Source organism: Myotis davidii, unplaced genomic scaffold (assembly GCF_000327345.1).
Source record: "Myotis davidii unplaced genomic scaffold, ASM32734v1 scaffold651, whole genome shotgun sequence".
Classification (NCBI taxonomy): Eukaryota; Metazoa; Chordata; class Mammalia; order Chiroptera; family Vespertilionidae; genus Myotis; species Myotis davidii.
In genome coordinates this window covers 954,869-980,095 of record NW_006283994.1, presented here as the reverse complement: position 1 = coordinate 980,095, position 25,227 = coordinate 954,869, and the positions used below count along the sequence as shown (strand labels likewise).

Genomic DNA, 25,227 nt, shown 5'->3' with positions numbered 1-25,227 from the left:
AGTGCAGTGCAGTGAGGCCGGGAGAGGAGCCGGCTGTCCAATCTGCCTTTCTGAGGGACGTCCCACCAGACACCCAGCCCTGGGGCAGTGCCGACGGACTCTCCCGTCCCTTTCGGAGACTCCGTGCCCACTAGCATACTAAGGGCTCTGATCAGGCCTGCAACAGAAGCCTGTTTAGCTTTGATTTTCTGTCACTTCCTGTATCTACTGACCACAGGGTCCCTCCCCAGGAAACACCTATGTGCTCCCTCTTCCAGGGCCCACATGAAGGACACGCTCTCTGAGCTGCTTCATGCCTAGTGCTCTCAGGGTTCCTGGGGTGACTGGGCCCTCAGGTGGCTGTGGCGTGCAGCCGAGTTTGAGGCCTGCGGAATATGGCACGATGTACTGCGGGGGGAGGAGGCTGCCGCCTGTCCGCGCCTGGACGTGCTGCCTGCAGGCCAGGGAGAAGTGGGAACAGGACAGGGGACGGAACATTTTCACGGGACCCCGCAATTCTGCTTAAAAGTAAAAGGCACTCCTTGCCACACAGTTTAGCGTTGAGACAGAGCCCAATACAGCATCTCCAGAGCAACCAAGGGCAAACCCGGGCAGGGCGTACTCACAGGTACGGGATGCATGGCGGCTCCACCTCCGAGAGGGCTGCCCGGTAGGCGCGGAAGGAGGACGAGCTGTCAATCAGCGTGCAGTACTCAGCCAGACCCTGTGCAAGAGGGACGTTGAGTCTGTGAGCCCTGGGACAATGCTGGGCACAGCCCGGCCCCTCCTCGCAGACCAAGTCGTTCCCCATCCTCTGCCAATGCTCGAGGGTACCCACACACACACACCCAGAACCAGACCTGGACTCTGCCTCGCCGCGGGGAGACCAGTCCTGGGGCCACCTCCCTGGAGCACAGAGCGCCTGCTGTGCCTGCTCGGCCCGGGGCTCCTCCCCGTCAGCGCCCACCACGTGCACTGGCCCTGGAGCTCAGGCTCCCGCCTGGCTGTGCCAACGACAGCCCGGTGAGCCCCTAAAGCCCACACTGCACCGGCCACTCCAGCTCCGAGCCTCCCTTTGTTCTCCCTGCGCTCAAGGCCAAGTCCGCCGGTTGGCAGGTGACCTCACCTCACTGCTCCCGCATGCAGCCTGGGCTCTTGTCTAGGAGACTCGGCTGGCCCTGCCTTTTTGCCTGCGAGGTGCCGCTCACTCTGATGGGTCACCTCCTCCAAGAAGCCATCCCTGCCTCCTGAGGACCTCCTGCTTTCCTGGAGCACCGGGTGTGGAGGTCCCACTTCCCCAAACAATGCTGTTTTATACCTGTCCTCTTATGTCACTCCAGACAGCCCCGGGCGGCCCAGCCAATGCTCAGCCCTGGGGGCTGGGCCTCCACACAGAATAAAGGTCCAGTCCCTTCGCAGGCCCCCCAAGGCCACCGTGATCAGGGCCAGTCCCCCACAGCGACATGGCCACTGGCCACGCTGGTCCTGTCCTGCTGCCTGAGGTGCCAGCTCCAGTCTGTGCACTCCTCTGGCCCTGATGGGCATCCCCTCCCTTCCCAGGAAGCTCTGACTCAGGGCCTGGCCTCACCAACACTTCCCCAGGGCCTCCCTGACCAGGCTCACTCAACACCCCATCCTTTTCCCTTTAGCACTTACCCTGAAGAAACCCACCAATAGCATGTCTGTCTGTTCACAATGCCTAATGCAGCCCGCCCAGAGCAGCCTTCTAGAAGCACAGGCCGAGGGAAGGAAGGAGCAGGTGCACTGGGACCAAGGCACAGCCTGTGGCGAAGGATGCAGGACGATGTGATGTCCCAGCACCAAACACGCCCCTCAGGGCCCAATGACTGCAGGTGAGAGACTAGGGCAGGCGGGGGTGGGCTGTCCCCGCCACACAGTGGGGCGCTGGCAGAGCAGGGACCCAAGCCCAGTCTCCATTCCTGTCCTGAGCTCACCTCTGAGGTCTGCTTCTGCCACTCGAGCCTGCGGATGGGCGCTGAGTCCAGCGCCGAGAGGATGGCCAGATAGGAGTTGAAGTTGTTGAGCTTTCGTAAGTGCTGCAGAGAGAGGCGAGGGGCTGTGAGGGCGGGGCGGGGTGGGGCGGGGCTGAGGAGCAGGCTCGGGGCGGGGCTCCGTTACCTTCATGATCTTGATGAACTTCAGGAGCAGCCGTTCCCTGTCCTGGGCCTTTTCCTGCAACATGATGATTGACCGGACCCTGCAGGACCGGGGAAGGAGAGCTGAGCTGTCTGCACCCCCTCAGGGCCCCGTGTGGTCCTGGTGGAGATGGCCAGCCGGACGCTCCATGGCTTGTCGCAAGTGCCCCAGGCATGGCAGCACCAGCTGCAGCCCCTGTCTTGGCTCTCAGCTCTCAAGAGTCCCAGGGGAGGCAACAGGCCACAGAGACCTGGCGGCTGGTGCCGAACACCAGGATGGGGACCGCGGCCATGCGGGCTCTGAATTTGCCAGCAGAGCTCTCCTGACAGAACGGAGCAAGCACCACTGGGATGGACTCTCGCACAGCCTCAGGACCAGCTCAGCGGGGGCAGGCCTGTGGGTTCAGAGGCCACCTTGCCAGACACGAACGAGGGCACCGCTCAGAACCTTGGCATCCAAGGCAAAGCTAGCCTCGCACAAGGACCTCACAGTGACCCAGACGCCCTGTGATCTCCCCACAGCCCCTGCCAGTCACTGGGAGGAAGGGTCACCTCTGCTTTGCCTCTTCTGCCCATTGGAGGGCGCCTGCACTCACCCACCTGCACCCTTCCTAGGCAGACCCCCAGGGGTGTGCTGGGAGACCTGGCCCAGCACGGGGCTGGGTCTGAGGCCGAGCTCAGGGCCACGTGTGGCTACAAACGGCCGTGCCCAGTGTTGGGGAGAAAGGAGGGAAAGCTGGGGTGACCTGATTTCTCACGAACAAGCAGACCGTGGAGTGTTTTAAAAAGATTAACCACCCCTCGATGGCTGCAGAGGGCTGTATGCAGTGAGGGCGGCACGGTCGCTGCGCCCGGACCACCTCTCGGATGCTGAGAGGCTGTGGGCGCTTTTGAGTCATGCCTTGAGGAGGCGACAGTTCTATGTTACATTATTAATACACTTCTGGGCTCCATTTTCCTTTACCGATTAAAGGCTACACAAAAGTATTAATGGCCACCACTCCTGCAGGCCCGCTTTCGGGCAGTCAGTGTGAGGAGGAGCCCTGAGGCTGCCCGCCTGGCAGTGGGGAGACTGCAAGGACCAGTGGGGGGGGGGCGGTGTGTGTGTGTGTGTGTGTGTGTATGTGCAAACGTCACCCGTGTCTGCAGACACTGGCACTCGCTCCAGGACCTTCCCCTGCCGCGCCTGGCTCCTCAACCAGCCTCTGCTCTAGGTGCCCCTTGCTCTGCTGCCCAGTTCAGTCAACGCCCGCAAGGCCGAGAAGGAGCTGAGGGCTGAAGCAGCGGAGCTCTGCCAGGACAACTGCCGCGGCGGGCTCCGTGCCATGGCCTTACCAGTAGGACATGTTGTTGAAGTGCTCCGTGAACTGGGTCAGGTTGGGGCTCTTCTCCTCGTTCTGCTCTTTTGCCCAAAGCAAAACCTCAGGAATCTGAAAAAAGGAAGTAGATTGGGTGGGGCTGGACCCGCTGGCTGTCCCGGGACAAGCAGCGGTGGCTCCCCCGGCAGGGACAGTCTCCTCCGAGCCCCGCCCATGCGTACCTCTATTTTATAAAAGAGCTCGGCATCCAGCAGGGTCAGCTGTTCGGCTATTTCATGGCTGTGAAAGTCATGCAGGGTCCCTGGCCTGGAAGACAAATGCCCGAGGTGAATGGACAGGGACAGCTGGAGCAGAGCAGGCCTGACAGCTAGGACTGGAGGGAGTGACCGCTTGGACCATGGTGCTGGTCCCGTCTCCTGACACTACTGGGCGGGTCCTGCAGGTCCCCTTGTGAACCCATGGACAGTTCAGCTGCCCGAGAACGCAGGGGGACAGAGATGGTGCCATGCGAACGCAGGCGGAGACAGTCACTAACAAATATCTCGGCTCGGGTAGAGGGGCAGGCAACATACGGGAACCACATACAGGGTCTTGGGAACGTTCAGGATGGCATAGCGGGGCTGGGTGAGAATTAACAGCTGCCACCTGAGTGCTGGGAAGGAAATTCATTAAGAGCTGACCACAGCCCATCTGTCTCCGGCCCTGGTAAGCGGCCACTCGCCCTGGTGCCCCACTTCCTGGTAAAAGGTGCCTCACCAATGCTACTCACAACCCCGGGAAGAAGCTCAGAGCCCAGGGAACGCACTAGGCTGTCCCTGAGCCACCTCGTCAGGGCCTGGCAGAACTGGGGCTGGGGAGGTGCACTAAGGAAACGGGGCGCAGAGGTAGCTGCTGGGCACAGCTCTCACCAGAGGCGGCAGGGGCAGGAGGGGCTGTGGGCAGACGCAGGCAGCTCACCTGGCTGCTACGCCCCTGGCTGCCAGGGGCTGGTCGGAGTGGGCACACCTGAGCAGCTTCTTCTGGTCCACCTTGTCCAGGATGTTCTTGCGGAGCACGCGGGCCAGGCTGAGCTCCCCGCTGCACACCAAGCGGAAGACCAGCTCCATCAGCAGCTTCAGGATCTCCTCTGTCAGCTCCACCAGGCTGCAGGGCCAGGGCCATGAGGTGAGGTAGGGACACGAGGAGGGAAGGGGACTGCTGCCACAGGGACAGGCACAGTGCCTGCATCCTTGCAGGTGCTGGGGGTGGCCCAGTGGTAACAAGGGACCACCATCCTCTCAGCAGATGCTTGCTGGCCCCAGACAGGCCTGGAGGCCACGTGGGGCCTGAGTTGAGGAGACAAACCCCCGGGAAGCCCTGCCCCAAGGAGCTCTCGGTTCTGCGGGGAGGACTCCCTGACGGTCATGGCCTCAGACTCGATGCCACAGGACGCTCAGCACCTCCCGTGCGCGGCCCTTGCCACAGCCGGGGACACAGGCCAGGCTCCGCACTAGCAGAAGGGAAGCACCTGGAAGGCAGAGCCTGGGCATTTCCTTCCCAGCCTAGGAAAGGGCCGGGTGATGGGTTCTGCCAATAATGGAACTGCAGCCTGAGCGCCAGGGGGCAGAGCATGGCCCCGCCGGAAATCAGGGCAGGGTCAGGGCTGGCCTGCGGGGATGGGTCACTTTGGAGCAGGCTGGGGGCGCCCTGTCCAGAACTGTGGGCACGTAGCCGGGGAGGAGGAGCAGGCGGGACGTGAGGGGATGGCAAGCGCAGGGGAGAAGCCGCCCCGCGGCCGCGATCCGAGGGCTAAGCACTCACCACAGCTCATCCACCACCCGCACCAGCACAAAGAACGTGTTCTTGCTGACGCGCTTCTTGAACTTGTCGGCGGAGGAAGAGAACTTCTCGTATGTGAAGTGTGGGTTAAAGAAACAGCTGTTCTCACACGGAGGGATGGGGTACAGCTACCATTTACTGAGGGCTACCACGTGCCAGGGAGAGTGAGGCACTGCCACCACTGGTGGGGGAGGGGCGGGCGGGCAGAGGCCTGTAAAGTGGGTGTCAACCCAGACCTCAGACTGTCCTTAGCCACTCCCTCTCCTGCCGTCTACCACACGCCCAGGCCCACCTTTCTGTCGGGTTCAACTGCGGTTCCTGCTAGACTTTCTGAAGCGCCAGGGGCTGCCTGGCTGAGCCTCAAGTAGAGGACAGTGGTCACAGCAGATGCCTGAGCCCCGGCTGCGGGGAGGTGCAGAGCCCAGATGTGTTTCCTGCTCTTGCATGAGTTCCCATGTCTTCCCAGAGCCAGAGCCCACCCCCACCCGCCTCCCCGCACAGCCCTTCACACCCAACTGCCTCCAGCAGCTCCCGAGGCCACGCCTGCTGCCTCCAGGGCCACATTTCTGTCCCCTGCAGACCCTTCTCCGCGCCGCCTGGTGATGGGAGTGTCCGGAAGGACGTGCGTATGCCTATCGGCAGCATGCCCAGCACCAGCGAGCGCTCAGCAAGTGGGAGTCACGACTATTGGCTGCTTCAGGCCTGCGAGCCACTGAATGTGTGAGGCTGAGGAGCCTGTCTCTGGACGGGATCGTCCACTTCAGGGCCGAGGGGCCAGGACCTAGGGCAAGGGCAAGGGGAGAGTGGAAGGCACGCTGTGCGGGAGACAGGAGGCCAGCAGGGGATGCTTCAGGGCACCCAGGATGGGAGCTGGAACCCCAGTGACAGCGCTGTCCAGCAGATGGCAGTCACGGGCCATGACTCGAGGACGGGGCCAAGGAGCAGTGGACCCTGGGCTGGCCCACTCTGGGGCAGGATGGGCCCTGGGCCAGGACTGTAGGCAGCGAGTGGTCCTGGGAAAGGTGGTTCGTGGGCGGATGTGGAGGGGAGGAGCCATGCTGTCGTGGACGTGCAGTTGTCCACAGCCACGGCTGCCACCAGGCGGAGTGGCCATGCCTACCCAAGGCTGCTCATTTGAGTCTCATTCCCTCATCCGCACATTTGCAACTATCACCCCAACGCCCTGGAGCTCAGCTCAGAGGCTGCAGGTGCCAACTTGCTGGGTCTCTGCAGGGGCCTCCACGTTCCCGCCCTCAGGGTGTCAATTCTAATGGTTTCAGAATCACCCTGTCACCACCTGCCACCTGCCACCGTGGCCTCACTGTCCCAGGCACAGCACACCTCACGCAGCCCTTTGGCAGGTGGGAAGGAGGCTTGCAGAGGAAGCCTCGCCTGAGGCCCCAAAGCCGGACGTGGGGCTGCCTCCCTGCCTGCTGCCCTCTCCAGCTCTGGGCCTGCAGTGCCATGGGAGTGGGAAGGATATCGGTACTGCAGCTTCTGGATGAGCTCCTCGGGGGTGATGAAGGTCCTGTAGGTGGTCAGGAAGGCCTCACAGTACAGCACCAGATCTGGAGGGAAGGACGCGTGGTTACCAGGTGGCTACAATGTGCCCCCGCCTGGTGGACACCAAGTTCAGACCCCCTCATTCAAAGGCACTTAGTCACAGGCAGGGAGAGAATCACTCAACCTCAGCAGCAGGCTTCTGGAGCTACGTCGGAGGTCATGCCTTCAGGAGGCTGGGCCCAGGGACAAACCCTGGGAACTTCCATACGAGAGAGCTAAGGGAAGGGTGAAGGGGCAGAGCTGGGCACGCTGCTGGAATACACAGTGACACGCGCGGGTGCCAGGGAAGGGCAAGGCCCACCCGGAGGAGCCGCCTCCAGCAGTCAGGCGCCTGGGCTGGCAGCTCCCACACGACCCCCTTCTCTGGAGGGCTCAGCCCCGTTACGTGCGGCTGCCTCCCCTCCCAGCCACACAGTCCTCGACACTAAAAAAAGGGGCGAAATGTTTTAAATGTAGGTCACTCCTGAGACAGACCACCTGGCCGGGCTTGTGAATGTCAGAGCTCTTCTAGCTGGAGCCGAGGTTCAAGTCCTGATTCGACGCCAAAGTACGTGCTCCTCCGCCTGAGGCTGCGCTTGCGCCCGCACACATGCTCCCGAGCTGTTCTGGTCGGGACGCAGGCCACCTTGCCCCATCTTTTCTCATTCACCCCCAGCTCCCTCGGTGGGAAAACCTCATGGCTCCCCACGTTTCCGGCTGAGAGTGCAGGCTTGGCCGAACCTGGCTCCTGCCCCTGCCCTGTCCTGGCAGACACTCCCAGGACAGAGGAGAGGAAAAGGAACACCTGCTCCTGCACCTGGGTCTGAACTGGGGGTTCAGCTGGAAGAGCAGGTGTTATGAGGGAGGTCAAGGCTGCAGTCAGAGCAGGGACCACAGCGGCAGGCTAGGCTGCTTCCTGCACCCCGAACCCACCCGCTATGTCAAGTTTGGGTTTCTGTTCGGAGGGTGGGCAAGGAAGCGAGATGGGCCCAGCACAAGCCAACGCCTGCTCTGGAAGACTGGACCCATGTCGGCACGCCTGGAGTTGTGGGGCCTCCCAGTCCAAAGCCACTGGTGTGGTCTCTGGTCCGCAGGAAGCACCTGTGGAGCTGGCTGCGCGGCCCGGGCCTCAGCAACCCGTCCCAGGTACAGATGGCTCTGGAGCCCTGGAGCCTCAAAGTCTTTCCATGAACAAAGCCAAGCAGGAGCCCAGCTGGCTGTGGTGCCTCCTTGCCTCCTCGCCCAGGCAGTTGGCAGGAACTGCATTCTTTGGCTGCCCTGCCTGCGGGACCCCCTCTGGCCTTGGACACAGCTGGCTGCACTGGGCAGGACAGCGGAGTTCGCTGCTCAGAGCTGAGGACTGGAGCCAGCTCCCCCTCAGCCCTGTCCTTTGGGCAAAAGGGAAAATCGGTCCTCTTGCCGGCAGAGGCCAGAGGGCTCCCTGCAGAGCAGAGCCACGGCTGTCCCCAAGGCCCAGAGGGGACATTCCAGAGACTCCCCCTGTGCAGACGTGTTCCGTGTCTGTGTGTTCAATCAGCACATTCTCTAGGCACTACCAACCTCTTCAGAAGCTGGGCCTGAGAGGGGTGCTGTGCCCAGTGCCTACACTGTGACAGGCACAGCCAGGGTCTGTGACAGGCACAGGCAGGATTCAGACTTGTCTCCAGTCCTGGGCTCTGCCCCGGAAAGAAGACACCAGGGGGGACACCTTGGAGGGCAAGACAGTGGCTGTGTGAGTCTGTGGGAGCCATTTCTGCTTTTTCTATTTTTCAAACTTTCTGCAATGTAAATATTGTTCTTGTACTACTGTCATAATTTAACAGCTTACAGAATCGTATTTTGAGAAATCTGCTATAAAACAGGGATTTGGTTATCTACAAAAGCTAAACTGGGAAGTTAGGGTTTCAAGAGACTAGGATGTTTAATTCCTTCCACACCTTACTTTAACACTGTGGTTACATTATTCTTATAATAACTTTTACAATGTAAAAGGAAAATGAGTGTCACCGTCCTGACCAAGGTCACAGGCCTTCGTCGGGCCTCCTCGCCCTCGCCAAACGCAGGGTGGAAGGACAGCTCTCCTGCCTGCACATGGTGCCCACAGGTGGCTCCTCCCCCTCATGGGCCAGGAACAGGTCCTGGGGAGGCAGCACTCCTGCTGTGGGCTGAAGCCCCTGAGCGAACGTGAATGCAACCCCATCTAGTCTGCAATGAAATGTCACGCAAACATCAGGGAAAGTGTAAGAAGCCACCTGCGAGCTACCTGAACACTGTTGTGGAGCACGTTTTCACTCGAGGTACCGTTTGTGGAGCTGAGCTCTGCACCTGAAACCTGCCCTCCCGACCCCTGTGGGTCCTGGGGTCACTACCTCACACCAACGGGGGGACACGCTGCAAGAAGGCGGGAAGCAGAGGCCTGGCTTTCACTGCTGCTTCCCCAGGCGGCTCCAACTACGATGACCCAGGGTCACCGCTTCCTGATCCACTCAGGTTTGGCAGAGAGGACAGGGGAGGGCGGGAGAGGGCAGGGGAGGGCAGGACACGCCCAGATCCAGGGAGCTGATACGGACAGAGGCCACTGCAGAGGCACTGCCATACCTTTCCTGTCTGTCTCAGTCGCGTGGACCAGCAGGATGTCCCCGGATCCTCCCCGGACGTCGGGCCCGTCGTCACCCTGCAAGGACAGCGCAGCTGGAGAAGCCCGTTTCAGAGCCACGACAGGGATGGCACGACGACGGTGCTGTGCCAGAGACCGCAGGTCCCTCTCCCTCCGCTGGGACCAGTGTGGCCACGCTGCGGAGGCCAGGCACGCCCACCCCCTCCCTGCTCCACTGGGAGACAAGCATAGAGTGGAACTCATCTGGGAGGTGGATGGCCGCGAGGCTGCCCAGACACCGTCGGCCTGGGGCACATTGCTCTGAGACACACCTGGGTCAGGGGGACACCTCCCTGTTCACCAACCCATGGGTCAGGGAGGCGAGGAGGGCGGTTCTCACACACGGGGGGACAGTGGACCCTGGGGGGGCGGGCAGACAGGACCGTCCCAGCCTCTCCAGGAAAAGTGAGGCAGCGGGACTCTTTCGAGCTGCTCATGCTCCCAGCGCGGCAGTGAGCTGCCCTAAATCTGTATCTGCTCCCAGGTGGGAGACGTCACTCGTCATGTCACGGGTTCTTCTGGGGAGCCCTTCATAGAAGAGTGTACAGTGTTGCAAAGGCATTTATGTTACACCTGACACTGCTTCTAGGACCCACGCCTGTGACTGACGCCTGCCAGTTAAGGAAACAGCCTCATTTCCAGGTGAGCACGCCAAGGCCTTAACTTATTCACCTGGCCTGGAGCCAAAGAGAGCTGCCACCAGGGTCCGGCCGCCCTTGCTGTGACAGGAGCACAACCTCGCTCGCGGGCTCCCCGGTCGATCTTGCAGACGCACATGCCCCCCGGGTTTCACTCTCACTCCTGGGCTCGTGTCCTCAATGTGCCTGGGATTTCCAGCTAAGCGTGGGGGTGGCTATGCCCATGACCTGACTGTTCAGAAGAAATTTCTGGGAAGGGTCACGAACCAGCACCTCTCCTGTAGAGGAGCCCGCTGTCCATGCCGTCAGCCCTGCCTGCCTGGCCGGCTCAGCCCGCCCGCCCAGTGTGCAAAGGGCAGGATCCGCCCTCCACGTGTCTGTGCATCTGTGCTGCGTCGAGTAGGAGCCCAGGATCGTGGTTACACCCTCAGGGCGGGCCATGTTATTGCCATTCCTCAGCGTCTCCAGCCCCGCAGGGCAGAGGGGAGACCCAATCCTCTCTCAGGGTAGCTCCCCTGGATTTGACAGGCTTAGGGACTGTTTTTGCCAATAAGCTCTCCTGAAAGCTCAGGATGGAGGCAGTCTGAGACCCCAACAGCTGTGTCTCGCCGGCTGGAACTGGTGGGTCATTCTATCAATAACACGAGGGCGCACCCACCACAGCCCTGTGCCGAGCACCTTACATGGACTTCATTCTCACAACCATCCGCCTGGGGCTCAGAGGTGACCTCTAACCTGCCCAAGATCACTGGCCAGATGTTCAGAGAAGGGACGGCACTTTCTCCTGTTACTTATCCATCTGCCCAGGACCTGGTGGCACCCACGGTGGCTGGGGCGCTAAGCCAGGATGGAAGAGGTGCACGGAGCCCACATCCCAGCAGCCACCTTGGAGGGGCAGCACCTCACTTGGGCCCTTCTATTTGGTACACCTCTGGTTCCATTCTCCTCAAAGCCCCTCACCCTAGTCACCGGCCAGACTCTGCACCAAGGCCTGCGAGGTACCCACCTCTTGCTTGAGCGTCAGCCTCGCCATGATCTCACTGTGGTCGATGAGGGACAGTTCGTCCACTTCCTCCTCCGACTGAGCCAATTCGGGACCATCTGGTGACTTCAGGGCCCTGAGGGACAAGTGGTTTGTGCTGCAAGTGCCACAGGCCCTGGCTCCATGAGGTCAGGTGAAGCCGTGCAGCCCTGTCCGTGGGAACCACCCTGGGCAAGCCCTGATCACAGCTACAGTGGCAGCCAGACCTGCTGCCGGCTGCCCTCAGGAGCCAGGCGACTGTGGGACATTTCTGCTCTCCCTGGATGATCCAGCTGCAAACAGAAGGGCTAAGCAAGGGGATGGAGAAGGTTCCACTGATCTATTTCCCTCAGCGCTGGTCTGTTACTCCGTCAAGGCCACCGCGTGCGGTCAGTGCTCAAGGAGAGGAACAGCAAGTGGCCAGGCAGGATGGGCGAGAGTTCGCGTGACCTTAGTGCCATTGCCCATGTCGCTGCTGAGGGCCATTACTGAGAAGAAGCGTGAACTGGCAGACCTGCCCTTGTCCGAGGGCGCTGGGTCTAGCAGGAGACACAGACATTAAAACAGGCAGGGTCGCCTGGTCAGCGTAGCTCAGTAGAGCATCGATCTATGAACCAGGAAGTCATGGTTTGATTCCCGGTCAGGACACATGCCCGAGTTTTGGGCTCGATTCCCAGTGGGGGCCGTGCAGGAGGCAGCCAGTCAATGATTCTCTCCCATCATTGATGTTTCTATCTCTCTCTCCCTCTCCTTTCCTCTCTGAAATCAATAAAATATATATTTAAAAAGGAAACAAAAAACAAGCAGGGTCCCAGCCTAGTCTCAAGGGCAGGGAAAGCCCCTGAGGATGGGGCAGACAAGCCGAGACTGAAGAGCTGGGCAGGAGTGGGCCAGTGAGGGGGGAGGAGAGACCCCCCAACAGGGGAGCAGTGGGTGGCTGGGAGGCATTTGGGGGACATGGGCACTGGTCTACAGATGCCTTACTTTCCCTGAGTTTTCTCCCATATTCCCAATTTACGCTTAGGGTTCTCAGGATGGGTCCTGTGGGCACTGCTGCCCTTGTGGTCACAGGCCACACTTTCAACCCTAAGTGTCTAAGACAGAAGCCTGTGCCAACACGGATGGGCCAGAGCAAAACTGCGTGGTCCCGGGAAGAACCCTGTCCCGTTTCTCTGTCAAGGTTGTCTGGGGGTGTCTTTTATGGAAAGAGGACAACATCCCAGCAACGTTTCTAACCAGTAAGTGTGCCCACCCTCTGCTTCCTTTCCAAGGCCATTGGGACTCTGAGAACAGCCCCTTTAGGCCCCATGAGCTCGATGGAACCCACGAGGGGCTGTCGTGTGGCACAGGCACACTTTGCCACCAGGTGTGAAGCTAGAAGACCCGCCACCCTTACTCAGCACCCGGGGACCCTAGCCGGCAGGTGAGTCAGGCTCTTTGTGGACACAGAACAGTGGCTGAGAGCAGGCTGGGCCCCTATAGGATGCTTTCTAATCGTTTTCTTCGGTCTCTTGCTATTTTTACCACCTCTTCAACCATTTATGCTGGGGTCTGACAATGACATTGGGGATGGCCTAGCTTGACACCCAGACCCCCGAGATAGCTGAACCTTGGACTAAAGAGGGAGGAAAAGCTTGAAACGGGGGTGTGCAAAAGTAGGATTACAGTTGTTTGTATGGAAACTAATACAATCTATAATAATAAAAGTGTAATATGTAAATCGACCGAATGGCAGAACAGTGGACTGTCTGGACAAAGCCAGGGCTGCAAGGGCAGAGGCAGCCACGACTACGAAGGCCTACTCTTGCACGAATTTCATATATCAGGCCTCAGGTCTATATAATAAAAGCCTAAGCGACTGTTATGGCGGAATGATCAGAACGACTGGTCACTATGATGTGCACTGACCACCAGGGGGCAGACACTCAACACAGGAGCTGCCCACTGGTGGTCAGTGTGCTCCCACAGGGGGAGCGCTGCTCAGCCAGAAGCCGGACGCATGGCTGGCGAGTGCAGCGGCGGTGGTGGGAGCCTCTCCCGCCTCTGTGGAAGCGCTAAGGAGCAAGGAGCTGAGCGCTAAGGAGCAGCGAGCAGGCGGGCGGGAAGGAACGAAGTGTCCCAGACTGCGAGCAGGATGTCCGCCTGCCAGCTTAGGCCGTTCCCTGGGGATAGCGGGCCTGAGCTGGCAGGCGCCACCCCCCAAGGGGTCCTGGACTGTGAGAGGATGCAGGCCGGGCTGAGGGATTGCCCCCGCTCCCCGTGCACGAATTTTATGCATCAGGCCTCTAGTAATTAAATAACAATACAAGAATAAACTGTGTTTCATGTACTCATAACTGTAAGCCTCCTTTTGCCCACCTTGTGCATGGAACATTCCACAGAGGTGCCATCATGAAGCTGCAGGTGCACGCCCTGCTCAGTATACCCTGTAAGAGCACACTAGAGAAATCGCCTACCGTTTCAGACCTGATCAGGCCTGCCTTACGCTAACACTGAAATGCTACAAGAGGTGAAAGGGACATACAACTAAATGCAATGATGACTCTTGACTGATCTTGGTTCCAAAAAAATAAGCCGTACAAGACATTTAGGGAGAATCAGGGACCTGTCAAGTAGTGTGCTGATATGAGGAAGTGTATTATTTTCTTAGACGTGACATGGTACTGTCATCAGGTAGGCATTTAAAATTTTTGGGAGGCATGCAGAGTATTTAGGAGCTGAGAGTCACTCTGTAACTTACTTTCAAATGGTTTAAGAATACACGATATACAGTGCATCTATAAAACATAAAAACTTTGGGGGATGTTTTTCACTCTCTCACTGCACCTGAACTTGGATGAGGTCGAGGACGTTGCCTAGGACCCAAAAGCCCGCCACGGCAGTCAGTAAGGTGGATAACGGTGTGCTGGTGACCAACAAGTAATGGCCGACTGCAGGACAGAATGAAGGCCTTCACGGTGGGTTATTTGTGATTTTTCCTGTTTTCTTGCATTTTCTGTACTTTCATGCTTTCTACCCTGAGCATGTTAAAGTGAGAATCACAAAAAAAGGAAGAACATGGACATAGAACCTCCTGCCAGCAGACTCCGGGCCCCTGTGATCATGCCCTACCTTTCTCCGTCTCTGCTTTCCTTCCCAGGGGCACTGCCAACCGAGGAGGGATCTCTGGGATGTCCATCTCTCACAGCTGGCGATTCCTGAAAAGAGAAGCCAGTGCTGGGTTTGACAGGTGCCCATGCGGGGCTGATCTGCTTCCCAGTATTCCTGCCTGCAGGTGGCTTTAGAGTGTAGGTTCCTAGGGAGGGTCCAAGATGTGAGCCAGCTGCCCATGAACGCGGCTCATTGCACAGACATCACAGGGCCTCTCAACTAGCATCTTGCCTCTGGGACCGTGCAGGTGCCACTGCTTACAACACATGCCAGCTGCCAACCGAGATGAAGCCATCCCAACCACCTTGTGGGGAAAAGGATGTCACAGTTGATATTACTCAGCAAAGCTCAGCCAGGCACTGCTGCCACGCCGAGGCCCTGTCCCTTAGCTCGTGTCATCTTGCCCATCCACACACGCACACAGATGAAGGGCCCTGCCCAAGACCACACAGCTAGAAGGCCGCAGCGACTCAAACCCAGGGCTTTCTACCTCCCCACCTGTGTCCTTAGCCCTGTGGGTGGGCAGCAGAGCTTCGCGGACCTGGCTAAAGATCGTGCCCAGGACCGAGTGCTCGATGGCCTCCCAGGGCTGGCTCCAAAGGGTCTAGCTGCTCCCGGGTACGAGTGCCCGCCCTCCTCCAGCAGCCTCATTTCTTCCTGGGAACCCGCCCACCCTGCTCAGCGACAACACGGCACTCGGCATCCCTGGTCTGCCACCAAGGCCAGCACAGAACGGCAGCAAGAGCCTGTGGGACATCGTCATGGAGTGGGTTCCAGTAAGAGTGGTCAGCATGGAGCACGCACCAGGTAGGGGGCGGGCTCTGGAGGGCCAGCCCAGGATGATGCCAGGGGCGGGGGGCGGGGCACCGGAGGGCATAGGTGAGGTGAGAACTCCAGGGTAGAAATAGCTAAGCTCCCACACACAGGGTCCAATCCCACTGCACTGAAAATCCCACAATACTCTAGGGCAGTGGTTCTCAACCTTCTGGCCCTTTAAATACAGTTCCTCATGTTGGGACCCAACCATAAAATTATTTTCGTTGCTACTTCATAACTGTCATGTTGCTACTGTTATGAATCATCATGTAAATATCTGATATGCAGGATGGTCTTAGGCGACCCCTGTGAAAGGGTCGTTCGACTGCTAAAGGGGTTGCGACCCACAGGTTGAGAACCGCTGCTCTAGGGACTTGCTAACACTAAGTAGGGCAGCCTGGGTGGACATCCAGGACCCTGTGGGGATTCCCTTGGGGAGAGTTATTTTTGAGGCTTTTGAACTTGCTCATGTTTTGCTGCAGCAAAACCTGGAAGCTGACTCCCCGACGGAACTGCTGAGCTTGGCTCGACGGGAGCGGGGACAGCAGAACGTGCCGTGTCAGGTGGTCCTCAGGAGGGAGGTGTCAGACTCACCACTGCCAGGGGAGCAGCTGCCAAAGGGGTGAAGGGGGTGCTGGGCAGGAAGAGGGGGTGACAGGGTGGAAGGCTCCGTGTGGGGAGAGAGCCTCCCTGTGGGGGAGGGATGGAGGGTGGACCTCACACTAGAAGATGGGACTGAGGGAAGTCCCAAGAGCACACGGACGTGGAAGGCCATCAGCAGGCAGCCCCACAGATTCCAGAAGTCCCACCGGCCCGGCTCGAGGAGTGCCACATGCACGGAAGCAGAAGCCGCGGGAAGACCTACACAGCAGCCACGTCCTCTCCCACGGGCCCGGCCTGCTGGGAACCGAGAGGCGCAGCCAGACAGAAGCTGGGCCAAGTCCTGCCAGGCGGCCGCATGCACAAGGCAGCCCGAGGCTACTTACTCCTCGAGAGTGAGCCAGCTCCGCGCTGCTCTGGCCAGAGGAGTACAGACTGACGTATTCACCCCCACCAGCCTCCTCACTGGCATTTTCACTCTGGGGAGAAGGACAAGAGGAAAGCACATGTGACGGCCTCCAGCCGGCCTCAGGCCCAGCAGGCAGCCTGTGGGAGCCCAGCCGGGACCTCCTTCCACGGGAGAGGAGACGGTGGCCATGTGCACGCAGGTCAGAGCAAAGCTGCCTGGCCACCCCGTGCTGGTGTCCGGGGGACACACGCCTCCTGCGGGATCTTCTCCCAAGAGGCCCGGGCCATTCACTGCCCTCAGAGGTGCACCTCCCCACTCTGCCGTGGTGGGGACAGCAGGGTCCCCAGCGTGGGGGAGGAATTTTTTACACTTTCTAATGAATTTCTGGCAGCCGTGAAGATGCCCTGCCTGCGTTTGCTCGGCCCTACCTGCCTGCGCGGAGGAAGGTCACAGTCCGTGGCCAGCACAGGAGAGCAGGCCCCGCACTCAGACCGCACACAGCCAGAGGCGCGTCTGTAATCTCTGCGCCTTCCTCTAACCATCAGTCAAACAGAAAACGAGCCACATCCTCTACCTTGTGCTCACCATCACGGACCGTCTCTTAGTGGCCGCAGCCCCACGTACGGAAGCTAAGAGCCCTGGTGTCGGGATCTCTGTAGAAGGCTGTCCGCTCGGGACCTGCACTAGCCGTGCTGCCCACACCTGACCGCGAGTGGAGGAGGTTTCCTGAGCAGCGACACCGCTTTCTCACACACGCAGCCCGCACGGGTGTGCGGAGTTCTCACCGAAGGCGTCTGGGGTGAGGCAGGGAGAGAGGTTTCGGAAGGAAGGCAGACAGTGCTCCCATGAAAGGTGCTCTCCTGAGAAGACGGAGGAGGCCCGTCCGCGGCGCTGGGAGGCAGAGTGGCCGCGGCGGGCCGCGCTAGGTCCGAGCTCTGAGACTGGTGGACAGGTGGGAAGTGCGGAGAGGAAGAGGAGGTAGACGGGAGGAAAGGTTGTGCGGAAGCTTGGCTGTGAGGCACGAAATCCTGGGAGTAGGACCTAAACACCGATTTATACTAGAGAATCCAAGGGAAAACAAACACAAACGAGGAGATGGGAAGAAGGAAACAGACAAGAGAGAAAGTCATTAGATTAACTCAGCGGAGCTCTGACAGGCTGCTCACAGTAATTCCGTGGACTGCTCACAGTAATTCCGTGGAGGCCCCGGACCAGTCCCAACCAGCCCCAGGTCCTCTGGCCTAGTACCACCCCCTCCCACCAACCTCCCCCTTGGGCATCCTCCCATGAGAGGTCTGGAGGCTGACCAGCGCTGTCCTCAGGGTCTCCACGGCAGGACGCCCCAAGGACAGCAGGCCCCACTCTGTAAGGCGGTCATGTCCTCTGCTATCACTCTCTCAACCGATGCCTCCAGTCCTTCAGGAGCCTGGTGGCTAAGCTCAACATCACCGTCAGATACCGGGTCATACTGACTCACGCTGAACCTTTTGGGTAAGTAAACCTCTTTGGACTTACCCCTTGAAAGTCAAATACTGCCACACCCCAGCCCAGCGGCTCTCGTGCTGATGGCTGTGGAGCCTGAGTGGCCACAGTGCCCTCAAGAAGTTCCAGAGAGCCCTGGCCGGCTAGTGCAGTGGGTCAGAGGGTCATCCTGATACACCAAGGTTGTGGGTTTGATCCCCGGTCAGGGCACATACAAGAATCAACCAATGAATGCATCAATAAGTGGGACAACAAGTTGACCAATCTCTCTAAAATCCATTAAAAAAAAAGAGGCTCCAGAGAGAGGCTGGCCCTTCTGCCACATGAAGATACAGTGAAAAGTCTGGGGCCTGGAGGGTCCTCACCAACCATGCTAGCACCCTGATCTTGGACTTTCAGCTCTCAAACTGTGAGAACACATTTCTGTTGCTGACAAGCCACCTTTTGTTAACAAATAGCAGCCGAATGGACTGAGACAAAAAGGCCAGCTCTTGCTGGAGTCCCGACACTATCCTTCCTGACCCCTCCCCTGCAAGCTCACTGAGCACTGAGCAGGCCCTGCCACACAAGCCCCTGACTTACACAACAGTTACTGTGTGATCACAACACATCATGCTTCCTCACTGATCATGTGGCCTGTTACACAGGTCTCATGTGATAAGCTCAGGGTGGCGGCTCCCACACCACTGGGGCCTTCTCTGGGAGCTGCGACAGGGTAATGGCTCGGAGGGCACACTTTCAAGCCACATGCACCTGGGATGAAACAATGGCACTTCTGCCACAGGCTCTGTGTGGATTTAATGGTGACGCCCTGTGAGTGCTGAACTTGGCCTGACCCGTGACAGGCACCTGACCCACGTCACTGCCCTCCCAACACCAACCTGGGCACCACTGCACACAGCAGAGCTGAGGCATGTAACAGGGCCAAGCAGGTGTGCTGGACGGAGGAATACTTAGGGACTGCTTCTCACGCTATTCCTGGAGCGCCTGGAACACTGCCTGACTTCGCAGTGTCTCAACTTTGGGTGGAGGGTAGCAGACAAGCATCAGGCGCTGCCCAGGTGCAGGCCCACAGAGGGAGCTGGGGACGGAGGCTCCGGCCGCACCAGGGCGGGCACTGCAGGGGAGGGACAGCCACCAAGGAGAAAGGGGGGAGGTCTGCATCTCCAGGACTAAGTGCCCGCCCTCCTGCCCTCCTGCCCTCCCTCCTTCCCTCGGGCTAGGCTGGGGCTCCTGAGCAGCTCTGGTATTCAAGCTATGCAGTCCTGTTAGGACAGGCGCCAAGCTGGAGGAGTACCTTCTGGGGGCGGAGAGCTGCAAGGGGCTGCTCTCTAATCACCAGAAAGCTCAGGCTTCTCCGGGGGCTCTGCAGACATGAGGGCCACGTCGGGGCTCATCATCAGACCATTTTCAGGCCCTGCACGATCCTATTTACTCATGCGAGCAGGGAGAGAGGCGGAGCTGGCCGCTGGACAGAAACACCACTTCAGCAGAGCCCCAAGTTTATTTTAGGGTCTGGCTGGTGCCCGGCCTTGCCTCTGACGGGACGGCTGCCTCTCCACAGCAGCTTTATTTATAGCCGCGCAGACTGGCGGGGCTGAGGGTCTAAAACAGAGGTGCTGCCTTCTGGACCGGAGGTTTCTGCAGAGCTAGAGCGCCAGGGCCAGTTCTTGGGAAGGAGCGCCGTTAGGAGAGGGGGCACCCCTCCAACATCACATAGTCCCTCAAAGGGCCACACAGACTATCTCATGATGATGATGACCAGCTCCTCTTGCTGAATGCTCCTTGGTGGTCAGATGGGTGCCCAAGGTTCTGCATGAACCATCTCATTAAACTACATGAAGTGCCGTCTGGTCCCGACGACAAAGAGGAAGAAGCAGGCGGCAGGATAGGCCACACACCTGTACCACACGGCTCCACAGGCGGCAGGATAGGCCGCACACCTGTACCACATGGCTCAGCTCCTGGGCGATGTGTGGGGATGGCTCACACTCGGCGAGGGTCCTGAGCACGTGACAGTCCCTGACTGCCAGCCATAGCCCTGCAGGACCAGCCTCCTAACCGCGCGAGCTCTCCTGGCTGAGTTTCTGTGACGACCAGCGTGCCAAGGCAGTGAGCCTGGCTGGGTGGACTACAAAGCCAGGAGGCAGAGATCTGCCCTCATGAGACCCCAGAACCACACTCACCCTGGAAAACACACAGCTGGGGGGACCGAGGGCTCTGAGTGTAAGGGATGACAACCGTGCATGTCAGCATGTGGTCACTCACAGCCTAAAAAGCCAAGTCACCGAAGCTGGCCGGGTACCAGTTTCCCCGGACACTTGCTTTCCATTAAAGTCCTGGAGTGAAAAATGACCAGGGAGGCGCCCTGTGTTGTGCTGGCAAGAAAGCAGATATTTCAATGGAAAACGCTGATCCCCCAACATGCCGTGCCACTGAGTTCCTCTGAACAGAAGGAAGATTGAGGGCGTCCAAGAAGGCCGGGGTGTGCCAGCAGCTGTGGGCCGGAGCCACAGGCCAGAGGGCCTTGCTCGGAACGGCTGCTCCACAGTGACCTGAGTGCCAAGCTTTAGAGAACCCCACCAATTACAGGAAACGCAATCACTTCCGCTACTGGACTTCCTGTCGTGAAGTGTGCGCGGAGATGGCTCACCACTGCATGCTCCTGGCTCAGCAAGGCTTGCGGTGTGAGTGCTTTTGGATGCTACTTAGCAAAACAGACAAGCTACTGGACAGCTGGTTTAGGCTCCGATTCTTACCCACCACTGTGAGAAAACACTGGAGGGAAGCTGCTGCAGTGTGTCTGGGCTTTCTCCCCCGGGACACAGCTCAGCACTGGCCACTGGCTCCGAGCCGCCGCTGCCCATTGCTCCACCGAGTGCCCACACAGTGTGGGCCCAAGTTATTTCCCGCGGAAGGAAGACCGCTGCGGCTGTCGCACAACCGCCCCCCTGCCCCATCTCCAGGGAGGAGACGCCTGCAGAGAGGCACGTGGACCTGGTTCTCAGAGATGGGACGTGATCGCTCCCATCTAGGTCACCAGAAAGGACCCTTGACGGCACTGCTTGTCACCCCAGGAGGTAGGTGGCAGGGAAGAGTGCTGGCTTTGTCTCCTCTCTCCTTCCTGGTCCTGATTAACTCCACGTCTGCAAAAGCCATCCCCTGGGTCTGCCCTAGGCCCCGGGCAGTGTCCCAGATGCCCCTGTGTTCATTTACGACAACTCCACTTTCCATAAGGGAAGACGCTGAGGCTGAAGCGCGAGCCCCTGCAGATCCCCGCTGCCTGGCCAGGAGGCCCTGGTCGGTCCCCCTGCCTTCATCTTACAGAGAAAGGCAGCATCAGAATCGTGGTGGGGTTAGAACATCTTCTCTATTTTTAAATAAACTTCTTGGAGTCTATTTTTTAAAACCACTGGAAAATTCTAATGTGGATTTTATAATGAAGGATGAAAGAGGACAAAATTCTCTCGCACGGGAGAAGTTTAGGTAGTAGGACAGGTAAGAGTAGAAACCTAGGACTTTTCGTCTCATCTGACAAAGTATTGCAACCGGAATCACAAGATCTTCCTTGAAAACATTACATTTTGGCCAGTGGTTTCACGGCTAATTGTATTTGTGCAAAAACCTCCAACACACTGGAGGGCGCTCTGCAGTCACTGAAGACTGACCTCAACAGCACCACTCCTTACAGAAAGGTTTACTACCGTTTAAAGACTTGCATTCATTTCTAGAAATCTGACTGGACGATTTCCCTCAGTTTGGCTTTGAACAGCACGCAGGGGCCCTAACTTCCACTTATCCCTAGAGCTCTAGGAGGTGCACGCACACGAAGGCCTCTTCTTTCCTTTTGATTTTGAGGCTCCGCTTGTGAAAGCTGGGACAGGGAGCAAGGAAGGGCTTAGGAGAGAAGCAGCAAGAGGGCCCCGCTGGGGTGCTTTGGCTCACTGAGCAGTCAGAGAAGAGGGGCCTTGGAGACAGGATCAGTGGGTTAGCCCCGGACGAGCTGCCGCTGCCCATTGCTCCCCTGGTTGCAAGTCTCTCGAGGACCCTCAGTTGAGGAGATGCAGCTGAGGGAAGGAAGGTGTGTGCATGCTCCCGGGAGGGAGGGCACCACCAAGGCCTTCTGATGGCAGCTTATGTGTGGACTTTTCTTCTCACCCAGCTCTCCCAGGTCTCAATATTGATTGCAAATCAGCACTGCGTAAATGTCAACACGATTTCTCACGATGGAGACCTGGAGTCTAACCTTAGCTCTCACTTAAGCTCTGAGCAAATGGCTCGGCTTCTCCATGCTGGTGTCTGCACCTCTGCCATATGGGCAAGTGTTCCATCCATCACAGAGCGGCAGGAAGGGCCCTGGCAGGTCGACAGGCCGCTGGAGAACATGAGCACAGAGGCAAGTGTGTGTGGACAGAACCCTTAGCTCACGTCCCACATAACCTTTCTGAGGACCGGGGCGGCACCTGGCCAAGCTGTCATGGAGCCACAAGTCCCCTGCAGCACTTGTGTCCGAAGCTGCTCCAAGAGCACTGACCACCCAAAGTGCCTTGAGCATTAACGAAAGAGGCAGGCGTCTAACCATTTGGCCCCTGGGCTCAGGTGGTCCCTGAGGGTCTTGGAAACCCAGGAGGGGTGCTGGTCCGCATGCACCTCCTTCCCCAAGGCTGTGTCAAGGCTCCCTGTGGGATGGAGCCCAGATCAGACAACACGTCAGAGGCACCGTTGGCCACACAAGCAGGCATTCGGCAGGACGGGCGTTACGGCCCCGGGCGAACACTCCGAGGAGCCCAGCAGAGAGGAACTATTTGTAACACTCTCGGGCAGCTGGCAGCCACAGCCTCTTGGGTCAGCAGAGGGAAATGAGGAAGAAGCAGGGTTCCTGGCCACAGCCTGAGCAGTGCGTCTGATTCATGGGAACAGAGGCCGTCATGTGACGAGCCCGCAGTGGCTTGTTCTGATGAGATGCTGGGAAGCAGGGTGATGCGCCAGGGGAGCCCCACTGCCCTCCTTGGTCAGGGCTCATGCTGTAGGTGAGGCAGGTCCTCTGGGTTGGGTCAGCATCACGGAGCACCTGCCACTGCTGCTCCGCGCTGAGCTCTGTGCCATGCAAGCATGTAGAGTCCAGGCCCTAACCTCACAGGACTTACAGCCTTGAGGAAAAGCAGCCGGGACTACCACCGAAAGGAAGCAGCCTCTCAGTGTGATAATAAACAGTGTAACACCCCCCTCTTTACCAAATGCCGGCAGCGCGTCTGGTACTAAGTTACACTCTCCACACGTGCTTTCCCTTTAACCCTACAAGGACGATGGCTCTGTCCTGCGGCCTCGGCCCTTCCTGCTGCCTGGCCCACGCCAGGAGAGGCCCTGTGCTCGGGGGTCCCAGGAAGAGGGAACAGAAATGTGTTTTCAGCGCCCACCTCCATTTAAATCGGTCCATAGAGGTTTATGGTCTATAAATTCCCTTGGCAAAGTGGTTTTCGATGGTTAGAATCTTCTGGTTGAAGTGGCAGGTCACTGGGCCAAGAACAGCCTTCAGATCTGACCATGCTGTGTTCCAAGTGGCACCCTTCAGAATTCCACACCAGACTGATGACCAAGGGATGAAGGAAGTCGGGAATAAAGGGCCGCTCTCCAAACATTCAGGCCACGCCCACGGCTCCGGAGCCTGGGGCGGGGTGGCCTTCCTTCCACGAAACAAGCACCTTCCTTAGCTCATTCCCTGGGCTCCTCTGGGAGCTGGTGCTGAGCATCTCGTATATTTCTGATGCTGGATGCCTCAGCCTCCCTCAGACCCAAACTTAGTTAAAACACCCTCCTACTTCCTTTCATGCCATAGCAAACAGTCCAGAGCATTGACAGCCCTGGGACCCCAAACTGCTCAAAAGGGACCTTGTAGATACTCTTAGGATAATCCACACTTACTCTCTGTTCATAGAGGGCAAATACAGTCAAGAGCTGGGATTGTCTGAGGGCCAAGTTTTGCACGATCTGTGAAAGGAGCCTGCCAGAGTGCCTGCTACGGAAACAGAGGGCGTCTGTGCACAGGCCGAGGGTGGGAGGGGTAGGAGGGGGTGTTCCTTCTCCATGGCAAGTGCAGGGACGCGGAGAGCTCTGTGAGCTAGGCCCTGGCACCCAGAGGAAGGCTGCACCCCAAGGTCCTCACAACAGGCACTGGATGGTGCCCAGCAATGCAGCCTGGGAACTACCGCACTGGGACCCCAAGCTTGGCCGGGTCTTGGAAGGTCCCCAGGGCAACCGCAGGCAGAGGAGAGGGCGGTGCCAGCAGGTTTAGGCGTTTGCCCGTGCTCTCATGTGAGACTCAGAGCAGAGCCAAGACTGGACTCCGAGCCCTAAGTCACGGGCAGCAGGAAGGACTCCCGAAGCTCGCCGTGGGAATCCTCACGCAGGGAGGAGACGGAGGCGGGAGGACGAACAAAGCGCAAGGAGCAGCTGACTGCAGGGACCCGAACGTGGCTCCCTCTCTAAGTCTGTCCCCCAGCCCCCGCCTGCCCCCCAGTTTCACGGGTGCAGATTGAAGGGGAACGGCAGCTGTTCAGGTTTTTGGACAGATGTGGATTCCAGTGAAAGACAACACTATGCTTCCTAAGGAGCTAGTGTCCCTACATCTCAGAAGAATACTATTTACAAAAATGGCTGCAAATATCCCCTCTGCCAGCAACTGCCACCAAGAGGCACATCCACTTCCCTATTCCCGGAACCCGGGCTGGCCTTGTGCCTGAACCGAGAGAATGCAGTGGAAGTGGCCGAGTGCCAGGTCTGCGCCAGGTCTCAGATACCTTCCACGCTTCCATTTGTTCCCTGGGAACCTTGCCAGCTGCCCTGGACAAGCCCAGGCGGGCCTGATGGAGGCGGACGGAGGGTGTGGATGGCAGTCAGCCCAGCTGTCCCAGCTGAGGCTTCAGGGATGCGAGCAAGTCAGCCAAAGTCAGCCTGGGCCAGATCAGCACCATCGCCCTCCCAACCTGTGTTCTCAGCAATGAGAAATGGTCACGGCTGTTTGAAGCCACTACGTTTTGGGGCAGTTTGTTACACAGCAAAAGCTAACTGACACAGCCCTCCAACTCCAATCTCTCAGGCCCTGCCAGAGCCTGCTCTCCTGGGCTTTGCTTCCTTTGTGAGGAATATTCCCGTTTAACAAAAGGCCGGAACGTCTCTGCAGGCGATGCCTGAGTGATATGGCTGCAAGTGTGGCCACCACCAGTGCCCATCCCCGCACCCCCCCATTCACACGGTCCTCGAGCCCAGAGACCCACCCCGCATCCCCTACCCTATCCGGTGCAGGGATCTGCAGAAGGGCAGAGTCCACGATGAGCAGCCCCACACGTTGGGAGGGCACCGGCTACAAACGGAAGACCACATCCACCATTTCCGAGGAAAGAGCAGCAGGGAGCACTCACCGAGGGCACGGGCAAGTTGCCGTGCCGGCTGAGAAAGGAGTTAGAGACGGACACACTGAGGCCCTGAGTGGCACTGCCGTCCTCGGGGGTGAAGGCCACTTTAGTTTGCTGGACACAGTAGGAGACAGAGGAGAAGGAAGAAGCAGCATAAGAGGCCTGCTGGACAGAGGGACGAGAGAGAGGACGGGAAGGAGGGAGAGAAGCAGAGAACAGTCAGTGTGTA

The 25,227-nt window shown here is 58.8% G+C and overlaps 1 protein-coding gene across 10 annotated transcripts in view; it reads right to left on the bottom strand.

Moving 5' to 3' along the window:
• RAPGEF1 (Rap guanine nucleotide exchange factor 1) overlaps positions 1 to 25,227 on the bottom strand; it is a 90,831-nt gene that overhangs the window by 3,837 nt on the left and 61,767 nt on the right. For 3 of the 10 annotated variants that reach the window (XM_015567836.1, XM_015567857.1, XM_015567855.1), the window contains 15 exons: positions 25,005 to 25,163; positions 16,890 to 17,162; positions 16,082 to 16,174; positions 14,241 to 14,326; positions 11,115 to 11,226; positions 9,413 to 9,488; positions 6,756 to 6,840; positions 5,255 to 5,347; positions 4,412 to 4,597; positions 3,676 to 3,760; positions 3,471 to 3,565; positions 2,119 to 2,197; positions 1,935 to 2,036; positions 1,636 to 1,761; positions 606 to 703 (listed from right to left, as the gene is read on the bottom strand). In XM_015567836.1, coding sequence (XP_015423322.1) covers positions 606 to 703; positions 1,636 to 1,761; positions 1,935 to 2,036; positions 2,119 to 2,197; positions 3,471 to 3,565; positions 3,676 to 3,760; positions 4,412 to 4,597; positions 5,255 to 5,347; positions 6,756 to 6,840; positions 9,413 to 9,488; positions 11,115 to 11,226; positions 14,241 to 14,326; positions 16,082 to 16,174; positions 16,890 to 17,162; positions 25,005 to 25,163 — 1,748 coding nt within the window. The remainder of the gene's footprint in view (positions 1 to 605; positions 704 to 1,635; positions 1,762 to 1,934; positions 2,037 to 2,118; positions 2,198 to 3,470; positions 3,566 to 3,675; positions 3,761 to 4,411; positions 4,598 to 5,254; positions 5,348 to 6,755; positions 6,841 to 9,412; positions 9,489 to 11,114; positions 11,227 to 14,240; positions 14,327 to 16,081; positions 16,175 to 16,889; positions 17,163 to 25,004; positions 25,164 to 25,227) is intronic. The other 7 variants (XM_006754179.2, XM_015567871.1, XM_006754178.2 and 4 more) reach the window with 6 other exon arrangements.